Here is a 21,457-nt window from a genome sequence, read left to right as displayed (position 1 = left end):
AGGTATATACGGTTAGATGTGCGCGCGAGTACTGTTGGAATCGCCTTGCGACTCCATTAGGATAATTCCAAGTGAGATGGCCTGATTGCGTTTACATTGTTAAATATTTATATTTTCGAATGTATTTAGTGTTATATTGAATCTTGCATAAAGGCCTATTTAACTAAATATTTTATATGTATCTACTTTCATAAATGTATTTTTCTGTTTTTAGGTATTAATAATATTTCCGATGTAACAGTTCTTTAAAAGAAATAGGCCATCTCTTCCCAACTTACCCTAAATAAATTGATTTAGTCAAATATACATGGATCGAGATAACAATAAGTACGTTCTTACGGCGTGGGCAGTTTAACAAAAATTTTAATAGTTATAAGTCATACAATTTGTGTTGGTCGGGCGCTTTCGTGATTTGATCTGACTATTTGTTTTCCCGGTTGCTTCGGGGACGGTACCGTTTAGATTTGTTCTTTTTGGGAGGAGCGACTTGGATTGGTTGTTCCCTTCGACGCCTTGCACCACTAAAAGAATTTTGGGCTAAACGTTAGACTTTTTTTAAAGTTAAGAAATCCATAATACAGAAAATGTGGCTTAAAATCATATCATTGATTGTATATTTTAAATATCAAACGAAAGGAGATGTTTGGAAAGTGTTTATGTTCCGTTGAACAATGCAGTATGTTATTGCTATGATTATTTACATACCTTACTGTTCATGATGTAAAATAAAGAATTAAGCACAAATTTTAGTTATTGAACCAGGTATGCTCCACACTGTAAGTACTATGTACAGTTGACTTGCTTCTGTTTGCCAGTTTTGTGATTTCCTTGTAAGATGTTCCTTTTTTTAGAAAATTTTATCACCAACTCATGCTCTTAGTGACTAGTTTTAGTCGGTCCGGCCGCTATATTTCAGTAATGCAAAAAGTTACTGTTCACTGTGAAACATTTGTGTTTCAAACTGTGCCCGAACGCGGACTACAATCGTATAATTATTCTCCTACTCGTATTTACTTTATCGGATTTTCTATCGACTTTATTCATTTATTCCTCAAACCTGAGTCTATCATCTATTACATTATTATCAATTTTCTACACGTGAATCCATCGTATGAATATTATATTTAATCAATTGATCGTCCGCTTTCATTACACGGTGTCTAGGCTAGTAACAAAGACATGGCGAAACTGAACTGTCATAACAATCGGGCCGAGTGCGGCGAGTGGACCTCACCCACGTCATTGCACAAAATTGAAGAATCAAAGTATTGGAATCGAGAAATTTCTGGTCTTTGAACTCTTGTAGCTTTGTAGTAAAGAATCGGCCAATATTATGTTTAACACTAGATTTACGGAACGAGTCGCTTTGACTCCTACTGTATTTTATAAACATTATTTGCTGAATGTTTGTGTCGATTTTGATTAATGTGGGTACGCTAATATGAATCCTAATCGTCTACGTTTAAATCTCTACTTTCCGAAATCTAAACGAAGGAATGTCGATTTTTACAAAAACAGTAGAACAAGCTGTACGATAAATGTCTGTAAATCTAATGTTAAGCTCGTTATAAAGCGTGAAACTTTTACCCTCGCTTTCCACTATTGACTTTGTCGTATTATATTTTTACCGTGTGCAACGAATGGGAAAGTAAAAATACTCTCTTAGTTCGAAAACTTTATGCCTGGTACTCAAAATGTTAAGAGATTGTTGGCAGACAAAAACTTACAAGTTAAAAGTTCCTGTTGCGCGGGAGATCTCACGTGATAGGTTTACCTAGACTGCTTAGGTATTAGAGGATGCCCGCTGACGAGGAATGGAGTCGTAAAAGGGATAGGAATGGCGGAGGGACAAGTCTTGATCTGACCACACTGGATCGCTGGGTGATTCTGTCCTTTATATTCTAATCCTCTTCTCTGTATTGAAGAAGTGTTTGAACGGGGAGTGGTAGACTCGGAACCACCGAACGATGCATGGCATGGTTGCATTGTCGAGTATTTGTTGCCCAGCTCTGGAGTGTTGGCACACTGTCGACAAGCTAAACAGTTAGACAGACAAGGGGATTCCTTCACTTCTACGACACATGGCCGTTACCGGCCGCGCGGTAGTAACAAAAAATGGAAACGGAATAGTATACGACGAAGATGGAACGGTAGAGAAAAAAGTTAGTGTTAATACAAAGGGTGCCCCAAAATTATGTTTCTACATTTCATTTTATTAAAACAAAATTCGTGCAGAACAGCGATCACGTGTCGAAGCTGAGCTGGCTCAAGCGTCGTGAATGAGAGTTCCCTTCCTGTTGTGACTTTTGAGCTTGAATCGCTAATTGGAAGTCATTAAAATGAGGGGTGGCAGTTTGACACCCCGGAATTTGGCAATAGAGTTAGAAATGGTAAGGCTAGCCTTTCTCGTACTGGAGGTGCACGGGAGGGGCAGATTTTTTTACTTTGTGATTCTCAAAAATTCTATACACCCATGAAACCCATTCTATTTAAAATTGAAAAAACTTACGGTGCGATAATTTTAAACACTTTCAGTTTGTACAGTAAACCGTGGAATTCAGGTTAGGAAAACTTTGTATATTTACACAATAAAAACGTCTACAGGAGAGGAGCAAACCCCTTTTTTTCTCCATCCCAGCCCAGAAAATGGAGCCCCAATCATACCAATCTCTATTATCGTACCGAAACACGCGTGCATCGTGCATTGTACACGAGATGGCAAACGAAGGAAATGCGAGTCTAACGATAAGTAAGTGGTAGCAGTGGAAGGAGGAACGCTCTTGTGGCTCCAGCACGGAACCATCTAGAAACCCGTTTTTCGTGGCGAAACGTCAATTTTTCAAGTTTCAGAGTTTGACAAAAATTTTCGGTGTATTGTGACAGCACTTGTAAACTCTAAAATCCAAAGTACTATTCATTGATGATGATTGTGTACTCGCAGTCATTGTCTTAAAGATAAAATTCCGAAAAAGGAAAGTAAAATTAATTTTATGAAACACTTGTTATAGAACATCTAATATTAGATTTCCACTTGAATTTTATACAGAACAGTAAGTATTGTTAGGACAACAAGGGGATAATTTTACGATACGGGAAAGTGTTCATAGAAACGTTCATAACCGTCAGCTTTCCATTCAGTACTTTAGCTGGCCGGCCTGCAGCCACTATGCGGCATGCAAGAGTTCAGCTTACAATTCAACCATTGTCTACTTTTTCACTTCAGCCCAGGTATCGTAAAGTCCTGTTCCAGAGGGTCCGTTAGAATTTCAGAAAAAAGTGTCTTCAAGATTCTTGACTTAACGGAATTTCCCCGACGTTGCCAAATATTCGTCCAGTGTAGCGACCAACTCCGGCACCCTCGCTCCGGGGAAATACCGTGCTACGGGCGTACTGGAGTAGGACGATACAGGAGTGGTTATCATACTTAGGAGGGGATGAAAAAATCGCCCCTGAGGCTCCACCTTCGTACATTGAGAGGGAGGGAGTGGGCCCAGGAGAATTATAAAAAACCCTTGCCAGAGACACTTCGGGCTCAGTTAAAACTCAGTTAAAAGACAGTTTAGAATTAGGCTTAGGTAAAATACAGTTAAAACACAGTTTAGAATCAGAGAGTTAAGATCAGAATCAGGAACACAGGAGTTCATTGAGGAACTCGTTCAATCAGGGGCACGTTAAAAACGATTTAGGAAACCTCCATTCAGGGAGGTCTCTCATTCAGTCAATTAGTCATTAGAAGTCTTAGTCCCAACATTGGGTGATCCTTCGATTAGAAAAAGTCAGCATATATTCAAAAGTACTCGTGATAGTCATAGTGCTGTACATTTGGTCCTTCGAGCCGGATCAACAGTCACGAGTGTTTTACAAGTATATTTTGATTATTTTATTGTTTCGTAAGCATTATTTATTTCATTTATTTTAAGAAGGGGTTTACAAATAATGGATTCAAGTGTTAACTGTCGGGCACGTTTTATATAAAAGTTTAGACTATTATTAAAAGAAATACACAATTTTAAGTGCGGTTTTTGCAGCTTTTAGTTTATTTTCGATTTTAATTAGCAAACGCTCTCAGAACTTTGGTGGTTTCATGTACGTACTGTTAGTATTAACTCTTATAAACAGATATTGGTTCTGTTCCGTCCGATGCGGAACAAAACGGCGAAAATCCTCGAAGGTTCGTTTATGATATGGACGTGCCAACAAATTTATTTTCGGGATTAGCCTTTTTCGAACTCAGTTTATTTATTTTAGTTAGAAGGGGGCAATTTCACCCAAAACCGTGATAAAATCATTTAGTTAATCCGCGCATGTCCAGACAACAGTTTGGACTTTTTACTTCGTTCGTACAGACAACCGACCATATCATAAACCGGGAATTTCCGAAGGGTCGACTCGAACCTCGTTCGTAACGGTTCCGCCAGACATGAGTCAACTTGGAGGAAATTTCCAAGGCATCGGCAAATCTTCGAGGATCCCTCGCACGTGGCCATTGCCCTCACCCTTGCACCAAGAGGGCTGGCCAAGGGGCGTCGTCCGCAATTCGGATCAAATCGCACGGGGAGAATCGAATCTCGGGTTTCCCTCATTTGTTCATGTTTATGGTTACATGTACATATATATACGTACGAAAAAACATAAATCAGAAATCACGGTTTCCAGAAACAATAAAAGATACAATAATAATAGTTAACTGCAACTAACTCACCATATTTCTTGAGAAACAACAAAAAAAGTTAAAGTCTAGTCCAAAGAGGCCACTATTAAAACAACGACGAAGACTACTAAGGACGGAGCATTTCACTGCATTTATTGCAATGAAAAATTTATCCACTCACAGTCAGTAGATTGGGTTCAATGCAATCTCAATGAAAAGTTGTATCACGAAAACTATGCTAGTAGATTTAATGCTAAAGGGTAGTATATTTGGGAGAAATGTTTCAGTAATTGATTTTATGTGCAATTTCGGGTCGAACAAAAAGTTCTCACAAAAAATTGATTTTCATTGTAGATCTTCGAATGCTCAACGAAAAACTTATAGTTAAGACTTAGAATAAACATTTTTCTATATATTTTTAGGACGGCACAGTTTAAAAAATTGTTAGTCAAAGTTCTAAGGCGTATCCCGAGCGATAAATTGAATATTTGGAATATTCTAGATTCATAAAAACGAACATTAATAACATAAAAATCAATATAAAAAAAGTCAATATAGTTTAGAATATTCCAATGCTTTGCACATTCATTCAGAACGCGCTCACACATGTACACACACACACACACACACACACACACACACACACACACACACACACACACACACACACACACACACACAGTGGCGTCGTTCATCTATTGCACACACATTCATCACTCATTAATATATCTATTATCACACTGAAATAAACCCATTCCCACAGTATGATATCCACAGAATAGGAAACAGTGAAAACCATAACGTTTTCGGACATTCCGCGGTTTGTAGGCTTACGTTAACTACTGGATATATTTGCGTTTCGATTCCAGTGTTATATAAACAGACAAAGTGAATTTATATGCACAAATTTATGTGAAATCGGATCTACATGCTTCGGAAAAGTTATTTCTTTTTTAAAAACTTGTGTAAATGAATTTAACAATGAATACAAGGTAAAAATATGAATACGTAGTGTAGTATCGAGAATATTTATTGTAGGATGAATGGTTTGTTGTGCGTGCGTGAGGGCGACCAGGTCGTATTGCGACGGACCGGCGCCGGGATGTTTGGGAAATAGTGTGACTGCGTTAAGACAATTTCGAGTGGCTGAAAGAATGCGAGGAAGAGTATCTGGAACTGAGCGACTGAACCGTGAGAAAAGTGTGTACGTGACTGCGTGAGTTTTGACCATGGACGAAAGATGCGAGTGAGAAGGGTGCAAGGGTGAGAAAGACAGAGCGAATGGGGGTGTGTGATAAAAGCGAGTGGAAATGCGTGCATTAGGACATTTTGGTGAGCGACAGCGGAGTAGAACATTTTTGGTGCGAGAGTCGTGTGTTGTATTTTACGTGTTGTCCGTATTGTTTCCTTTATCTTATTAAATATATTATTGTTTTCCTAATTCTCTTTTTACTAAAGTCCCACATTTTCAAATATCATCTAATAGTAAACCACCACCATATACTATAGTAGGAATCACGGAATTTCTGAAAGGCAGTCTTTGAGCGTTTAAACAGAGATTATTTTTCGTTAATTTTTCCAACAAAAGTCGTTTTTTATAGCAGGGACTACTTTGCAACAAATTAGTAACCTTCAATTTTCTTTATGTGAAAACATAGTCGATTTTTGGGTTTTTGTCCACATGCGTCCGCACTGTGCGGCGTCGGTCTTTCGGTACGCAGGCACACAAAGAGGGCAGTCTCTTCCACATGCAGGACAGTCAGTCGAATTCACTGTGTCGGCTAGGACGGACACCCTGGCCATTCGTCATTCCACTAGAAGCAATGAACTTTTTGTTACCAGCAATAAGGTTTTCGTTAATAACCTTATTCACAATTGGTGACACCGACGTGATATTAAATCGCGAATACTACGGCAAGAAATTGCAGTCATCGTTGAATCAAATACTCGACATTTATGACATAATCATTCTCCTTCTAGAAATCGATAGCGGTTTAGAGGCAAAAGTCGAGATATTGATCGTAACGGTATATGCTGGTACCATTTCTGATTCGGATCCAATGCCCGTAAGTGTAATTCCACTTGTAATTCCGTTTAATTCGTTTTAACGGATCAAGTGACAAGAAAGTAATATTTAGTAAACACTGGTTCGGATTTATGTGTGTACCCCAAAAATGTCCTATGAAATCAGCAGTCGAAGTCGACGTACGAAATATAAGCAGCGAACGGTTCAACTATCGCAACATACGAACAAATTACCTTACCGTACGATTTTGATTTACGGTGTGAGTTCGTGTGGAAATTTGTCGTGGCAGATGTCAGATAAGCGTAGTGAAGGGAAAGACGAACGCTGGACGCCTGCGTTTCGTCAATCGGAGCCCTCTTAAGGGAAAGCGTTCCCGAGTCTTGGGGTGCAATAAACAGAGCCAGAGCCACGTTGACAAGATGGGCAAGGACAATCCTCTGGCTAGGCAGTACCTTTCTCGGTGCATTCTTTCTGTAACATCCAAGGAAGGAACATCATATTAAAAGAGTAAAATTTAAACCAAGTTTTTAATATTTCATTATTCAGCTCATAAAATCCTGTCTTACAAAGACGTTGATAAACCTATTGCTGGCGTGGATCTTTTGGGGCATTACGATCTACTAGTGGAATTTAAAAACTGACGGTTAATTGATAGTACCGCAGCACTACAAACACTCGGCCATGTAGCGCATGAAACACTCGATTCAGTTGAAATAGTGCAATTAAGATATCATCGGTTGTTGTTTGAATTTTCTGATATCACATGGCTGTCGGGTGCGCGGAGCGACACGAAGTATGCTGAATGGCACCATATCAGAACAATGCCTGAGCCTCCCGTATATTGCAAACCATGAAGATTGGCACCGGATCGACTGAAGCGGCTAAGGAAGAATTTAAGTTTCCCATGAGGCAAGGAATCCAACGACCGTCGGAAAGCGCATGGGTACAAGTATTGCACATGGTACCGAAGAAGACCGACGAATTTCGCCTCTGCAGTGATTACCGCTCCCTCAATGCGAAAGCTGCCCCCGGCGGCTAATCCTTTACCTTATATGGAAGACTTTGCGCATTCATTGAGCGGTAAGCATATCTTTCCGACGGTAGATTTAGTTCGTGCCTATTACCAAACTCCAATTGCAAATGAAGACATTCATAAAACCGCAATTACGACGCCATTTGAATTAGTCGAGTAGTATATGTAGACCGAGACAGATAGGATCTCGGGACGAAACGGATAAAAATGAAAATATTAACCACATTCGTTACGTTGTTATAGAAATGAGCGTGCTGGCTGTACACATTACTTCGTACACCATTCCTACACTTAATCCAATACATTTTCAATTATTACAAACTGTTGTTTGCCACCAGCACGTGTTAGAATCGAAACGAATGCAACGAATTTGTGGCTAGTCTGAAGTATGTTGTTCAGAATTTCACATTTAAAATGGCAAGCTAAGGTCGGAAATTCAAATATGTTGATTGTTATTAGTCTCAAAGGTATCTAAATTCACTATTTAATGTACTTTAGATTATTGTATTGTATTTTGTCCATTTATCGTGTTCACTTTAAAATCCTTGGAAATGGGACTATTGGGATCAAATCGCGTAGAGCGAATCGGATCTCGGGTTTCCCTAATTTTTTCATGTTTATGGTTATAAATATTATGATTATTTATATATAGACGTTGTTACATCTGATTTACTCGATAGCGGAGAGACTTAGGATAATCCCGTAATTACAGACCAGGTGCGGGAGCACTCCGGATTCTTGCAAATTTTTATGATGGTCACCACAAAATATTTGGACGCCACGTGCGACGCAGCAACAAACTGCAACCGTAAAAAACTGTAACTGTAAAAACCAAACAAATAGTTTTAAATCACGATGATGACTCCCACTATTGCACACAAATTAGACACACCCGCGATCAATGACAAAACACAACTTTCTTTCAAATAAAACTGCAACTGGCCAATCCTAAAAACCAAAGTTTACATAAAATAAGACACTACGAGAACCGAACAGAACTGTTGAGAGTAAGTATTAGATATATTTTTAATAGTAGGAAAAGTGCGTCCGTTGGTGCAGTCCCCTCCCTCGCAAAGGTTAGTATTACCTGAGGAGGACACCCTTTTACTCCACTCACGGAGCGTCTCATTTTTCCGAGTCGTTCGACAGTTCTCAGTAAACCATCAAGCTAAGAACAGCGTTTGTGTTTGGTTTGTAAATCGTCTATAAATAAATATTAATAAATATATATTTAGTTCAAACTTTGTTGTATTTATTTAGAAAATAAATATTCAACAAAAATGCTACGAAACCTTTCGATAAACTGAAATTTGCAAACGCACAACTTTCACAAACGTCGAGAAACCACTTTTGTACTTTGTACAAAAATTCTCGAAGTTCGTGGAGTTACAATAAAATGTTTTTTATTTTTTTACACAAACACCTCGCCGTGTGTTATTCTCCGATCAGGATAAGAACCCAATCATTTTGCACGGAAACCCTTCCGTGTGTTATGATAACCTGACAGACGCACAAAAAGATCGAAATTGGGGATCACGGTGCCCAGAAACAATAAAAGACACAAAAATAAGAACTAACAATATGTCAATATCCGGGAATTTATCACATACCTTTGAGACACAACCTTCCAAAGACGACTCACTTGCCGAATAATTAAAACAACCAATTTTACATTTCACATCATTGGTCAATAAAATGATATTTCTCGAAAAACAACAAAGAAAGTTAAAGATTAGGCCAAAGAAGTACACCATTAAAAACTTATCCACCCATCATCAATAGATTGGGTTCGATGCAATGAAAAGGCGAAAAGTCGTGTTTCGAAACCTGTGGTAATATGTAGATCTGTTGCGACTTCGTAGGGCCCTGGTATATGGCAGGGGCAGAAACGTTGGAGCACTAGGGGTGATACGTCGGGGTCCGACCGGCGGACCACCCTCGGGAAATGTTCAGGAGTAAACTTATGAGGGGGTAAATGATCTGGAACGTGTTTTGGTACATAAACAAAATACATTCTATAAGTACACAGAAATATTTTTCGCACACACAGAACAGTAGGGGCAGATGTAATTGTTAATGGAGCGCATCTTTATCGGAAAGACATTTTGGAGATTGTAGCATCTACATCATAATACACGATGCCTCTGAGTGTTGATCCTGTGTGATCACTACGGCCAACGACCATTGTTTCTAAACATTCGACTACACTGAAGAGATGACAGTAAAATACGAGAAGGACGAGCTCATCATCTGAAACAGAAACTTCTTTACCTGTGCTCGAGAATTATCTACAAAATGATACATAAATACAACGAATTACCGTTGTGAAACCTTCATAACACGGAGTGAATAAGCCGGCGAGATTGAACTTCACTTCGCTTATGCTTCTCATCATTATAAACATTAAGAGTTTCTGCGATCTTAGCGGTATGCAGTACCACAACGTATTGTATCTGTTTCATTCAATAGCGTTGTTTCATTATCCTTCATATGCCACATGTTCCCGTATTAAAAGTCTTTTTGTATAGTTATTGGTGTTGAAAGGTGGTTACGTAATCAAGCGCAATTTTATATCTAATTTGGAATGTATATTTCAATCGACTGTTTGACCGTTCAACAATTTCGATATTAATATAGTAAACTTCCAAAGGAACGATGAATTCGTATAAATAATTAGTAGCCGTGATATCATGGACGTTCGTCTTCTTTAACTGAAAACTTTTCGCCAGTAATTGTCCGTTAAATGCAATCATTGACTTACGTGTTATGAAAGAAATCTACGCTATTGTTTATCAGTCTCTGTCCACTGTAATTATTCAAGAGCATAATCATCACATGTACTAAGAAAATTTGCAACGTGATGAACACATTATCTATCTCGTGGTTGTTCTGCAACACCAGGTAGACCTGTCGTGAGCCAAAAGTAGTGTTGTTATGTTTCCTCCGACGGAACAATAAAATGAATTCATGATTGTCGACCGACGTGATTATTTCTCATATGATCTCCCAATCATACTTACACGATACAAATTTACAGCGAACGACAGGACGACTGTTATGATAGCCGCTAAATACGATAGCATCATATTGCTAGTCAGTTGTTCGTTCAATCTTCGTTCACGAGTTCGGTAAATGTCCCATCGTATTGACGATCGTTCGATGCAAAACAAACAAGACACGTAATTAAATCGCAAAGAAACGTGCAGTCAACAGTAATTGCTTTAACCCTTTGCACTCCTTTGTCTAGTGTGGCTCGACACAAATTTTATTTACGACTAGGGGAGACTCGGATCAAATGTAACAGGGCGCGAAAGTGATACATTGTAAATAATTCAAAACATATTGTATATATTACCATCCATTCGGAACATATGATGTAAAGTTGTAGTTGAAATACATGCATTTGTGACATAATGATATAAACACGCAACTAACAGGTAATAATTGAGATTTTTTTTAGTAATATTCATTTTAGTTACTTATAAAATAGAGGGCTATTAGCCAAATATAGAGGAAATCTTGATAATATTTTTAATACATTCGCGACCGGCTAATTTTTCGCCTTTCTAATACTCATTACCGATGAAAATGTAGAACACCTTAAACTAATTACTGCAGATTTCTGATGTAACAACATGGGCAAAGATCAGAAAACTTGTTGTGAAATAGAATAGATCGAGGCGAGGCGACTAAGTTCAGATTTAACAGCGAAAAAATAGTAGTAGAAACTCAGAATAGAAATATTTTCTATAAACTTGTTATTAATATACATTTAGCTCCAATGTCAGTGAAAAGAATGTTTAAGTTTTGGTTAATGTTTTGATTAGTTCCTCAGATATTGCGGCGAACTGAATATTTTTCATTTTTATGTTTTTCTCTTATGAAAGGAAGATCTTCCAATTTTTTAAATTTCTGTTACTGACTGTTGGATAGCGTGATTGCTACGCCCTCACTTGGGCTGCCAGTCGTGTGGCGGAGGACGTTCCCGCGTAAAACATGTACTATGCGTTCCCTGTCGTATATTGTGTGTGCACGTGTGCTTGATCGATTCCTGCGACCGGTTATCCTTACATTCACATTGCGCTTACATTAATACATATTTTAATAAAACAATCAAACACGTTATGGCCCCAGAATGTAAATGATTAAAATAATTCTTTAGAAAATTAAAGAGAAAAAAAAAGGAACGGAAAGTGAGATTAAGTGAAATCGCATGCCACGTGTTGGCACAACGAAAGCAACAAAAATGATGAGTCTCGCAGACACATAACAGATTGAAAGATTGACGAACGGCAACTACGAGTCTTGGAAGATACAAATGAAAAGTATCTTGCGTTTCAACGAATTATGGGGGTATGTAAACGGTACAATTATAATAACGGAAGCAAATGCCGCCGAATGGGCGATCAACGATGAGAAAGCATTTGATTTGATCATCCTGAGTTTACATAAAACCCAATTTAACCACGTTAAGCGAGCTGCACCCTCACTGGAGGCGTGGGATGCATTAAAAAATGTGCACGAGTCAAAAGGCCCCATGCGGCAATGCGTCCTATACAAGCAGTTATATAGGATGAAGATACCACCAAATCAAAGCATAACACAGTACGTAAATGATTTTATCCACAAAATTGAACAACTTGCAGAATCGAGAATTAAATTGCCAGATACCGTATTGCCCATTATTTTATTAATGTCATTGCTAAGCGAATACAAAACATTTAGCATAGCAAATGAGTCTCGTGAGAAAATGCCTACACTAGAAGACTTAAAAGTGAAGTTATTGGAAGTGGAAATAAGAAAGGTTGACAACAATTTGTTTAAAGAAAATACATATAATAGTAAGTACTCTGTTAAATGTTATTTGCGTGGTAAAGTTGGTCGCCCAGCTAAGTACTGCAAGAACAAAAAGAGATTTATAACGTCAAGGAGTAGTGAAAAAGATGCAATGATAGCGCAAGCATATAGTGCTATCTCTATGCTGTCGAATGAGTGGTGTTTAGACAGTGGAGCGACGGCACACATGAACAAAGATAAAGGAATGTTCAACAGTTTCCATGAAGGACTGAAGGACAAACTTTACGATTTAATGGTAATAATTAAGGGTCAAGCAATGTACTTGCAATAGTTAAAGCAAAAGTACACAATTTTCTTTAACTCTTTGATTGCCATTTGTAATTGCTAAAATTCTTTCGATAATTACGATTCAATTTTTCCACGCGATGCTTAGCTCATGGAAAATGACTATAAAAATTGTACTATTTATATCAAAGCAGTAGAACATTTACAAAGTATAACAAACATTTTCATCTTGTAGACCTCGGGAAAAGTTCAGACGCTGATATATATAATTGTATAAATTAAAAGATTGAAGAAAAATGAGAAAACGTTACATCACAATGTATAATCGAAGATACAAATAACGAGAAAACAACAGAAAATATGAAAAATTCCATTGATGGTTACATTTGGCGCAATCAAAAATAAAAAGTTGGAGTCATTTTGTATATGAATAACAATTATTTCAATTATTCTCATTGTTACATCCTACCACACTATTATTATTATCGGTATAACGATTATTGCTATTACTATCATTTTTGATTTAATTCTATCTACAACATTTCCATCATGACATCATACCATGTCTGCGTCCATCTGAAAAGGTGTTCATCATCCCTATCTGAAAACATTATGCATACCAAAATACTCCGTTAGCATTATGACAGGGTCTACTTGTAAATCTGACCAGTTTGTGAACCTCATGTACTTCTGACGAAGTGTAAGCATAACTGGCAGTCCGACATCCCGGATTTTAGTCACTCCAACCCCCAAATATTAATCATCTAGGCCCAAATGTTTCCCCCTCTTTACTACCAAATATTTCCTAAAGTCCATCAACGGAGAAGAAGAGTAGAATTATCCTAATATCGCAACCGTCAACATCAAATTAAAACCTCTACCACGTTTTTCCAATTCGGATTTGCCCATGTGTAACTCCATAAGACACGAAATCTGAGCAATTTTGGGTTTTTTCCTGGATCCAGACAAGATCCCATCCTCTTGTCGGGATTATTCCTCCCGTGTGTTGTGGCAATATAACACCCATAGACTGTTAAAGTTCCGTTTAATAAGTGTAATAATTTGAGAAAAATGATTACGTGACTTCCGACCGCATACAGGTTTGCTTCCTCCAGTCTCGATTTTTTATTAATACCTTAAACATTGCTTAGCATTAAACGAAGCTAGTATGTCAGATAACTGTCTAACATCTGGCACAAAAATTATAGTTGTAAAAATGATAGCTTTCGTGTAACGTAATCTAAATTTTATTATATTTGATCCCAGTCTCTCCTACTATAATGTTACATTCGCTAGTTTTTAATCGTATTTATTTTGTTTGCAGTATAATTAGCAAAGAAAAATAAATATTATAGTTTCTTATCAACCAATCACTCTTTGAAGTTCAATTTTATGCCGAGCCATAATTATAGCGGTCGCCACTGATAAGGAAGATCAAAGTGACAGGAAAAATGTAGAGAAATGATCGGAGAAAGTCACCGGTCTCACTCGATATTTATGTTCTATCTGAGATTGTAACCTAAAGTCTCAGTCGTGACATTCATTTTTGATTCGAAATTGTGGTCAAGAGTGAGACTCGCCAAAGGTTAACGTGTGAATGAGGGTACCAACTCCAAAGCTCTCTGGTGGATTTCCACGGTTGACCGTACGTCTATCTCGATGGGCCTATCTGACTTTGTCGATCTGTTGATTGCGTTTTCCAGTCGGTAACTAGGGGAAAAGAAACATATCGACATCGTTAACATTACTGCTCGCACATTTCTTCTTTCATACCCTAACTTAACCAACGTGTTCGCTTAGTACCGAAAGGTAGATCGAAAGGTTTTGCCTTCACTTTAATAAGAAATGTACGAGAAAACTTTAACTAAGCAACAAGAAAAAAAAACCTCTATTTCTTATTTTTAATCGAAAGTAATAAAGATACGAACTAACTGAAAACTTGATATGTATGTTTAGTTCCATTTTGTGAACGTGTATCAAGATATTTACACAGAAATTCTTTGTATCATCAAAGTTACTACCTGGTTAATTATACCTTATTTTAAGCGCGAATATTCTGAAAATACATTTACGGAGGTACCTGGAAATTAAATACGTTTCCTTACAATACGTAATACAATTATGAAATTATCTAGAACGGTTAGTTTTTAATGGTAAATGTAATATTTGTATGATATTTCATTTTATTTCATAATTACATGTTCCGGACGAATGCATTAATAGAAATATTTTGTATTAAATGTAAATGTTTGCGAGATATTTTTGAAATATAAATAAATATGCACGTCAATTTTTCAAGTTTGTATCTTTATTCTTTCTAAGTTAGGCTCAATTTATAAACCATCGAAAAACAATCCTTCGAAACAATAACTTTTGAGGGGCTTTCGGACATTTTCCGAATTACTTGTACTGTGTATAGTAAATAAATGTTTAGGTGAGTCTGTCATATTCTCTCGCAGTATTGAGCCAAATGGAATTTGTTTACATATTAATACTAATCATTGAGTACGGCTTTCGTTCGATTGCAAATAAATGTTTGTAATTTCAATAATCTCAACCTCAATCATCTAACTGAATAATTGAAAGTAATATCTCCATTTTAGTACAAGTAAACGATATTATACTGAAAAGTCACCTATTTGTCGATGGACAAAATACGTGAACACATACTAAAATATGTTATAAATGAAATAAGTAATAAAATCAATATTTTATATAAAATTTCTGCCTTTGCGTGAATTACGACTTCAAAATTGCTTGATTTTTTTCCCGGTACGATTCGAATAATTGTCTTGTTAATATAAAACACTTTCCCCGACCCCCATTTTAAAAATGGTTTGCCGTCAATCATCTTTTAATATATCAGTGTATTATCTACATTCATTATACCATCAATTTCAACTGATGTCTTAATCTCATACCATGAAATCCATTCTGCAATGTTTCTGGGGGAAAGTTGTGTATTTTCGACATTTTTTAAGCATACGACATGGTTTTCTTGTACGGTACAGCTCCATTATCGTTCACGACCTCTTAATTTTTCGACAGTAAAATGAATTATAAATTTTTTACAGGTGTTCTCCACGATGTTTATAAATATACGTTACTTTCTGGCAACGGTACGATAGCCTATGCTATTACAACAGTCCGACACAACTAATCACCGAATTTGGTTTGTAATTAATCCAGTTTTCGACGTCACGATACTAGTTAACACTTTCAGTGCCACGTGTACCATATGTGGTACACGTTAATTTTTGTAACAAAATATTTTCAAGGGACACATGGTTAAGAATAGCTGTATACGTTACAAAGCACCGAAAACATCAAGAAACGATATCAAAATATATAAAATTAAAAAGAAACTTGAATATAACTTAATATTTTATTTAAAAATTCAATACAGTTCATAAGCAAAATATGACCGAAATTTCCATGGCGTTCAACGTGTTAAGAAAAGATGTTAACTTTGTAAAGCCTAAATCGCCACTGAAGAGATTGTATGACATTAGTTTTCGCAATTGTTAAGACTGCATTGGGATTGTTCACATTTTTCATTCATTTTTCATTTTTCGTTCATTCAAACACAGACGTAAACACGAAATTCAGTGTAATAAACAAAATTTACGCATATAACATTAGCTCCAATTTGTTTAAAATTCATTGACCTGTGCTATCACCTCCTGCCGTCCTCATTTTGTCCCTGACCGTACATCAAAAATTCAAATTAAGTACTGATGCCACATATGTATCTATTAAAAGTTGTTTAGAATGGTGAGCTAACAACATAATTCAACGTCATCAAAACCAATGAGGTATCGGTAATGTAAATCAAATAAATAATTATTAATCTAAATAATCCAAACGATCATTTAGTGTTGCAGTAGTTTCAAAGTGAATTTGTCAAAATGAAAATGTGTACTTGTCAATGTTTTTGTATAAAAATAATGAATTCTAATTTAAGATAGCTGTCTCCTTGCTATACAATTCATTGCATATATTATTTATTTGAAAGTTGCGAGCAAACGATTAAAAAACGTCTTTGCAAAGTACCTGGCGATCTGGAACAATCCGCTTATGTAGCAACCAAAAACTGTAGGTATCGCTTCAGTGCACGATAACGATAACACGCCGACCGAGGTTACCAGTGCAACGTTACAACAGACAAAATCTACTTTTCTACCTCTGTGATTGAAAAAGATTCCAAGGATTTTCAGATAACGTATCTGAAATTTCGACTGCAATACTGTAGGAAGTAGTAGCATTGCATTGATGAGAAGTACCGCCATACACGTCAAGACTGCAATCGGGAATTAAGTTATTTTCTAATATTTGTTGCTAAAAGTGGATTTGTTAATCAATTTCTGCAGTGGTATCTCTTAGTTCGTTTCTCTCTGAAGTAACTCTGACAAATTTTTTCCCTGCCATTTCTAATATCCAATTCCTATACAGTTTAATATGGAAGGATTGATGTGTCAAACAAATAATTACATTGGAAGATGACCGAAAATCGAATCGATACAAACTTCAATAAAGTTTAATCGAATAAGACAAACAAAAGAATATAGCCCACCAAGGGGAACAAAAAGGCTACCAAACCAAATGAATCCGTACACATATTTTCTATATTTCTTCGAAGGAAAGCATTCCTATCGAGTTTCAAACACCCCCACCCCCCCTATGGGGGTAATATGAGGGTAGAATGAAATAAAAATATCGATTTTTAACCTTTTCAACTGTATCCTCTCCTCCCGCCTTCGAAATATCTGAAAATATATTATACATACATATACACATACTCTGATATGTATACAGTTTTAACAAGCAGAATAAAAGATATTGGAACTGAACCATAAAATGCTTTCCACTCTGTAATTACCCTTGTAGCAGGGGTGGTGATTTGAAACTTATCAGGAAAGGTCTTTCTCGAGAGAGTTATCGAGTGATATACTTACGATTCCATTAGGTTTGGCGGAATTTTTTCCCACCTTATCTTGCTATACGTTTTGGCTTTAAGCTAATATAAAATATAAGACAAATTTTCTTGACGCTGAGCAACGCTGAGCTTAAACGAAGAAGGTATACATTGGATCAATATTTCATTTATAAGTATGTTGAAACGTTTAGTCGTTATTTCCTTTCGATAATAATTGTACGTAAAAAATTTAAGTAATTTTGCAGAAGCACTAATTGAAAGATTGTTTATTAGTGATGTAATAAGATAAGTAAGAGCAGTCCATCGAATACATCTTTACCTACTAGTATCCGGATTACGCGTCTCGATTGTGCTATTTCTTTCATTAACAAATCCGCTTCGATTGGATCTTTCAGACGCATGCAATCGTTTTGTATGTTTTCGAACCCAACTTTTAACTGAAGCCACATGAAAATAAAACAGCAAAATTACACGCACTGTACATAACAGATAGAATAATTCACCCGAGCAACTATTTCAACAGACACTATGGAACACCATGAAGCGTAAAAAGCATTCACGTGTTTTCCAACTTACTACTGGAAAGTTGGAGAGGTAGCCAACGTATCGCAAGAAGAACAATACTGTCGGAAACAAGAACGACAACAGCACAAGTACGTTCTCCAACGTGGTTTCTACCGTTCTTATCGTCGACGCCTGAAAAGTGCATTGTTTTTAGAACCTTCAAAACCGCGAGGTAATTATACTTTACGGTCAAACCGGTTCGTAAACATGGAAGCACACACTGATTCATGAAACAATCGCAACTGAAATTCTTTCACGGAAGGTAAGAGTTTTGAAAGATTTGTTTACCAAACTCCGCTAACATTTAAGGGGGGATGCTCGTGTAATGGAAGCAATGATAATAATTGTTCAAAATAGTTATTTCTTTAATTGTTACTATGCAAGCGTGAGAATACCAACATTTATAAATAAAAACAATTTTTCTTTACTATGTTACATTTTCATTTCAAGAGGCGATCAATTATATTTATCTTTTTCAAGGATGTACTCATTGTTTACGTACAGTATTGCTCTTGTTACACTCAGAAGAGTGTAAAAATCGAACAAAGTGTTTGATGTTATATAGTTTTTGTCAAGACTGAACCTGTTTCTAACACAAATTGTGAGAAATTATACACGTCGAACAATTCCGAACGGATACATGGGGGAGAGTAGTGTAAAACGGAACACCAAAGTTTTTCGTAGATAGCGTGCTCGTGTCAAGCTAGAGACGCTTGACATAGACGTAATAAGTCTAATAAAGTTATTCAGTGAAAAAATTGGATGTTATACATTTAAACTTTAGATTAAAAAATTGCAAACGGTAACTGTAGTACTGAATATAATTCCTTAATCCGCCCCTTTCACATGTAAGACGTTTCTTTATTTCAGGCTGACGTTTAGATTTAAAATTTTGTCTACATTACGGCCCGCGGGTCGAAAGGAACATTTTAGTGTGGGGTAGAACGCTACTGTTTATATACAAAGAAGAATAGGAAATGCCAATAATTGTTGTATGCTGCATCGTAGTGTGGGAGTGAGTAAATAGATAAACGAGCGTGTCTGTTCTTTCGCTCTTGGGATCGCTAAAAACGGGATTGGACACGAGTCAGTCACAAAGTTCTGTTTCGACCGCGGTTGGGTGGTGTGCGATTACTTTATCTATTTATTTTATTTATGTTACCGTCACCTGCTTATGTAAAAAAATTTAAAATGAACAATGAGAATGGTAGTCTCAAAACAGCAAAATGTAAAAAATAAAGAAAAGAAAAGAAGAAAGCCATTTTCGGAAAGAAAATAAAAAAGAGACAACATGAATTCTAAAAAATCTTTTAGTTATATAAAAGAAGAATGAATTTAGTGCCTACAGTGTCAACGCTGGGCCTATGAATATTTCACCAGTGCAGGAAAGCAAAATGACACATTCATTTGTGATTTTTGTTTACAAAATAAACTATACTTACAGCCTATTTATGTCAGTTAATAATTTTCAATGGAGAAAAATAAATGTTTCGTATTTGCACGTGGCTTTAAATGGATGTTCCGTTTTACCCTACCATTTTCGCGAAGAGGATATTTCAAGTCTTTGACAAATGCTTCTTCCCTTCGTAACTTGATATATTCCTTCGAAAAGTCTTGTATTTCCTTATCGCCAAAGGTCCACTTAAGAGTTCCAAAAAAAATTTCAAAAGATTTCGTCTATTACACGAGGTATTTTGTTATTGCATTTTAAAAAGAACCGTTCCATTTTACCCTACCTTCCCCTACTTCTCTCGATAGATAAGCTGTTTTACTATGCTTTACAAAAGCATCATGACTAGAAAATAAAATAGTGATCGGAGGCCCGATACCCAGAGAAGTGTATTCCGAATAATCCGAACACTGCTTGAAGTTTATTAGTCGATTTCGTGAAAAACACGGATGAAGTTTCAATATACTTACAGTTTTCTACTTTCTTTTCTACTTTCGCCTTCCACAATTAAATTCGATTTAGGTTTATATAAGGTTAACTTTCTTACTGATGTTTCTGAGTCGATAATACATTTAATTTTTAACACATCTAACATATTCATCTTTTTAAGTCTGGCGGTTTCATTGTGGTTCCAGTGTGGCTGGCCTCTAATTTATTACATTAAACAATTTTCTGATTTCGTTACTTTCTCGAATACGACTTGCAAATGCTTTTAAGTGTTTTCAATTTTAATTTGAAAAGTTGAAAGTATTTTACTATCGATGTCTGCAGAAATATTCGACTTTTTATACTTGTTACACGAGAATCCTTCCTTAACAATTCAGTCAGATTTAACGCCATTACTCATTAGTGTAACCAATCTGAGTTGTTACGTTGAAACAAATGTTTAAATTCAGCAATGTGATTTCCCAATCGGAGAAATACTACTGATTCAGTAAGTTAATCAGTTTGAGAATGCCTCCGTGGAATATTACTCGATTACTAAGACATAATCTACGTGTTCAGACTAAGTGATAGTTGCTTCCTACAGTTAATGTTTGAAATTGCATTTTCACGGAAGGATGTCATTACCATATGGAAATATTCGCCTTAAAAGTTACCAAGCTTACCGAAAATTCTGGGTCGACCGTTACTTCACGTAGAACTATTCAGATTGAATTACCGAACAAGTGCAAAATGATTTCTATTTTGCGAACCGAAAAATTATTTAATTTCGTGAGAAAAACTGCGCTTTGCCTAGTTTCGCATTCTCATTACCTGGATTACTATACTACTGAGCGCGAGTACACAGAAACCAACTCTCTTTATCTTCGTTACGATGGAGTTGTCGTAGGGCCATAGCCCGGTGATGTACATCACAGAATAATAGGCTCTGTAGTTCTTCTGGAACACGTCCATCTCGCCTAATGTCGGAAAACGTCTGCGCGGTAAATCTGTGGCATCGTTCAACTACACCTCGTCATCATATTTTATTCATATTGTGTACCTCCTGTCGCGGAGGAAACTACTTTATCCTATTCCGTTCGAATAGATGACTACTGTTTGGAAGCGATCGATATAATCAGCATGTTGCAAGAAATTTTTGAAAGCTAGAGAAAGACTTATGAAACATTCAATTCCGGTGACACCAGGAAACTAAGGGATTCTTAACGTTTTATTTTTCTCTCTGCTATTTTGTTGCGCAAAGAAAATGCGCAGAATTTAGTTGAGTATTG

General features: G+C 36.6%; 2 protein-coding genes across 12 annotated transcripts in view; one reads left to right on the top strand and one right to left on the bottom strand.

Annotated features, from left to right (window-relative positions):
• The window catches only part of LOC143175074 (uncharacterized), a 45,309-nt gene extending 24,160 nt beyond the window's left edge, over positions 1 to 21,149 (bottom strand). For 3 of the 10 annotated variants that reach the window (XM_076372102.1, XM_076372104.1, XM_076372103.1), the window contains exons 1-6: positions 21,000 to 21,149; positions 18,305 to 18,424; positions 18,048 to 18,165; positions 16,846 to 17,092; positions 14,404 to 14,502; positions 6,916 to 7,148 (exon numbers count right to left, since the gene is read on the bottom strand). In XM_076372102.1, the coding sequence (XP_076228217.1) occupies positions 6,916 to 7,148; positions 14,404 to 14,502; positions 16,846 to 17,092; positions 18,048 to 18,165; positions 18,305 to 18,424; positions 21,000 to 21,140 (958 nt within the window). In that variant the 5' untranslated portion in view covers positions 21,141 to 21,149. Of the gene's footprint in view, positions 1 to 317; positions 522 to 705; positions 2,037 to 4,458; positions 6,466 to 6,915; positions 7,149 to 9,723; positions 9,961 to 10,030; positions 10,285 to 10,471; positions 10,618 to 10,730; positions 10,822 to 14,403; positions 14,503 to 16,845; positions 17,093 to 18,047; positions 18,166 to 18,304; positions 18,425 to 20,999 lie in introns of those variants that run through there. The other 7 variants (XR_012999695.1, XR_012999696.1, XM_076372105.1 and 4 more) reach the window with 7 other exon arrangements.
• Positions 10,793 to 16,495, top strand: LOC143175077 (uncharacterized). Of its 2 annotated transcripts, none has more exons than XM_076372123.1 (2): positions 10,793 to 12,802; positions 15,867 to 16,495. In XM_076372123.1, the coding sequence occupies exons 1-2, from the start codon at positions 12,029 to 12,031 to the stop codon at positions 15,918 to 15,920; spliced, it is 828 nt and encodes a 275-aa protein (XP_076228238.1). In that variant the 5' UTR covers positions 10,793 to 12,028; the 3' UTR covers positions 15,921 to 16,495. The 2 variants fall into 2 exon arrangements, with proteins under 2 accessions (XP_076228238.1, XP_076228239.1); XM_076372124.1 differs by lacking the exon at positions 15,867 to 16,495 and adding an exon at positions 13,028 to 13,621.
• Positions 21,150 to 21,457: the final 308 nt, after the last annotated feature.

The sequence above is a fragment of the Nomia melanderi genome, chromosome 11 (genome assembly GCF_051020985.1).
Source record: "Nomia melanderi isolate GNS246 chromosome 11, iyNomMela1, whole genome shotgun sequence".
In the NCBI taxonomy this organism is placed as follows: domain Eukaryota; kingdom Metazoa; phylum Arthropoda; class Insecta; order Hymenoptera; family Halictidae; genus Nomia; species Nomia melanderi.
The sequence above is the reverse complement of the archived record's forward strand: the minus strand, read 5'-3'. Positions and strand labels throughout refer to the sequence as shown.

What these genes read in the sequence shown, in the direction of transcription:
- LOC143175077 (XM_076372123.1), top strand. Translation starts at nt 12,029, where the DNA reads ATGAAAAGTATCTTGCGTTTCAACGAATTATGGGGGTATGTAAACGGT. An exon ending in ACAAACTTTACGATTTAATG is followed by an intron (nt 12,803 to 15,866) that starts GTAATAATTAAG and finishes AATTTTTTACAG; the next exon opens with GTGTTCTCCACGATGTTTAT.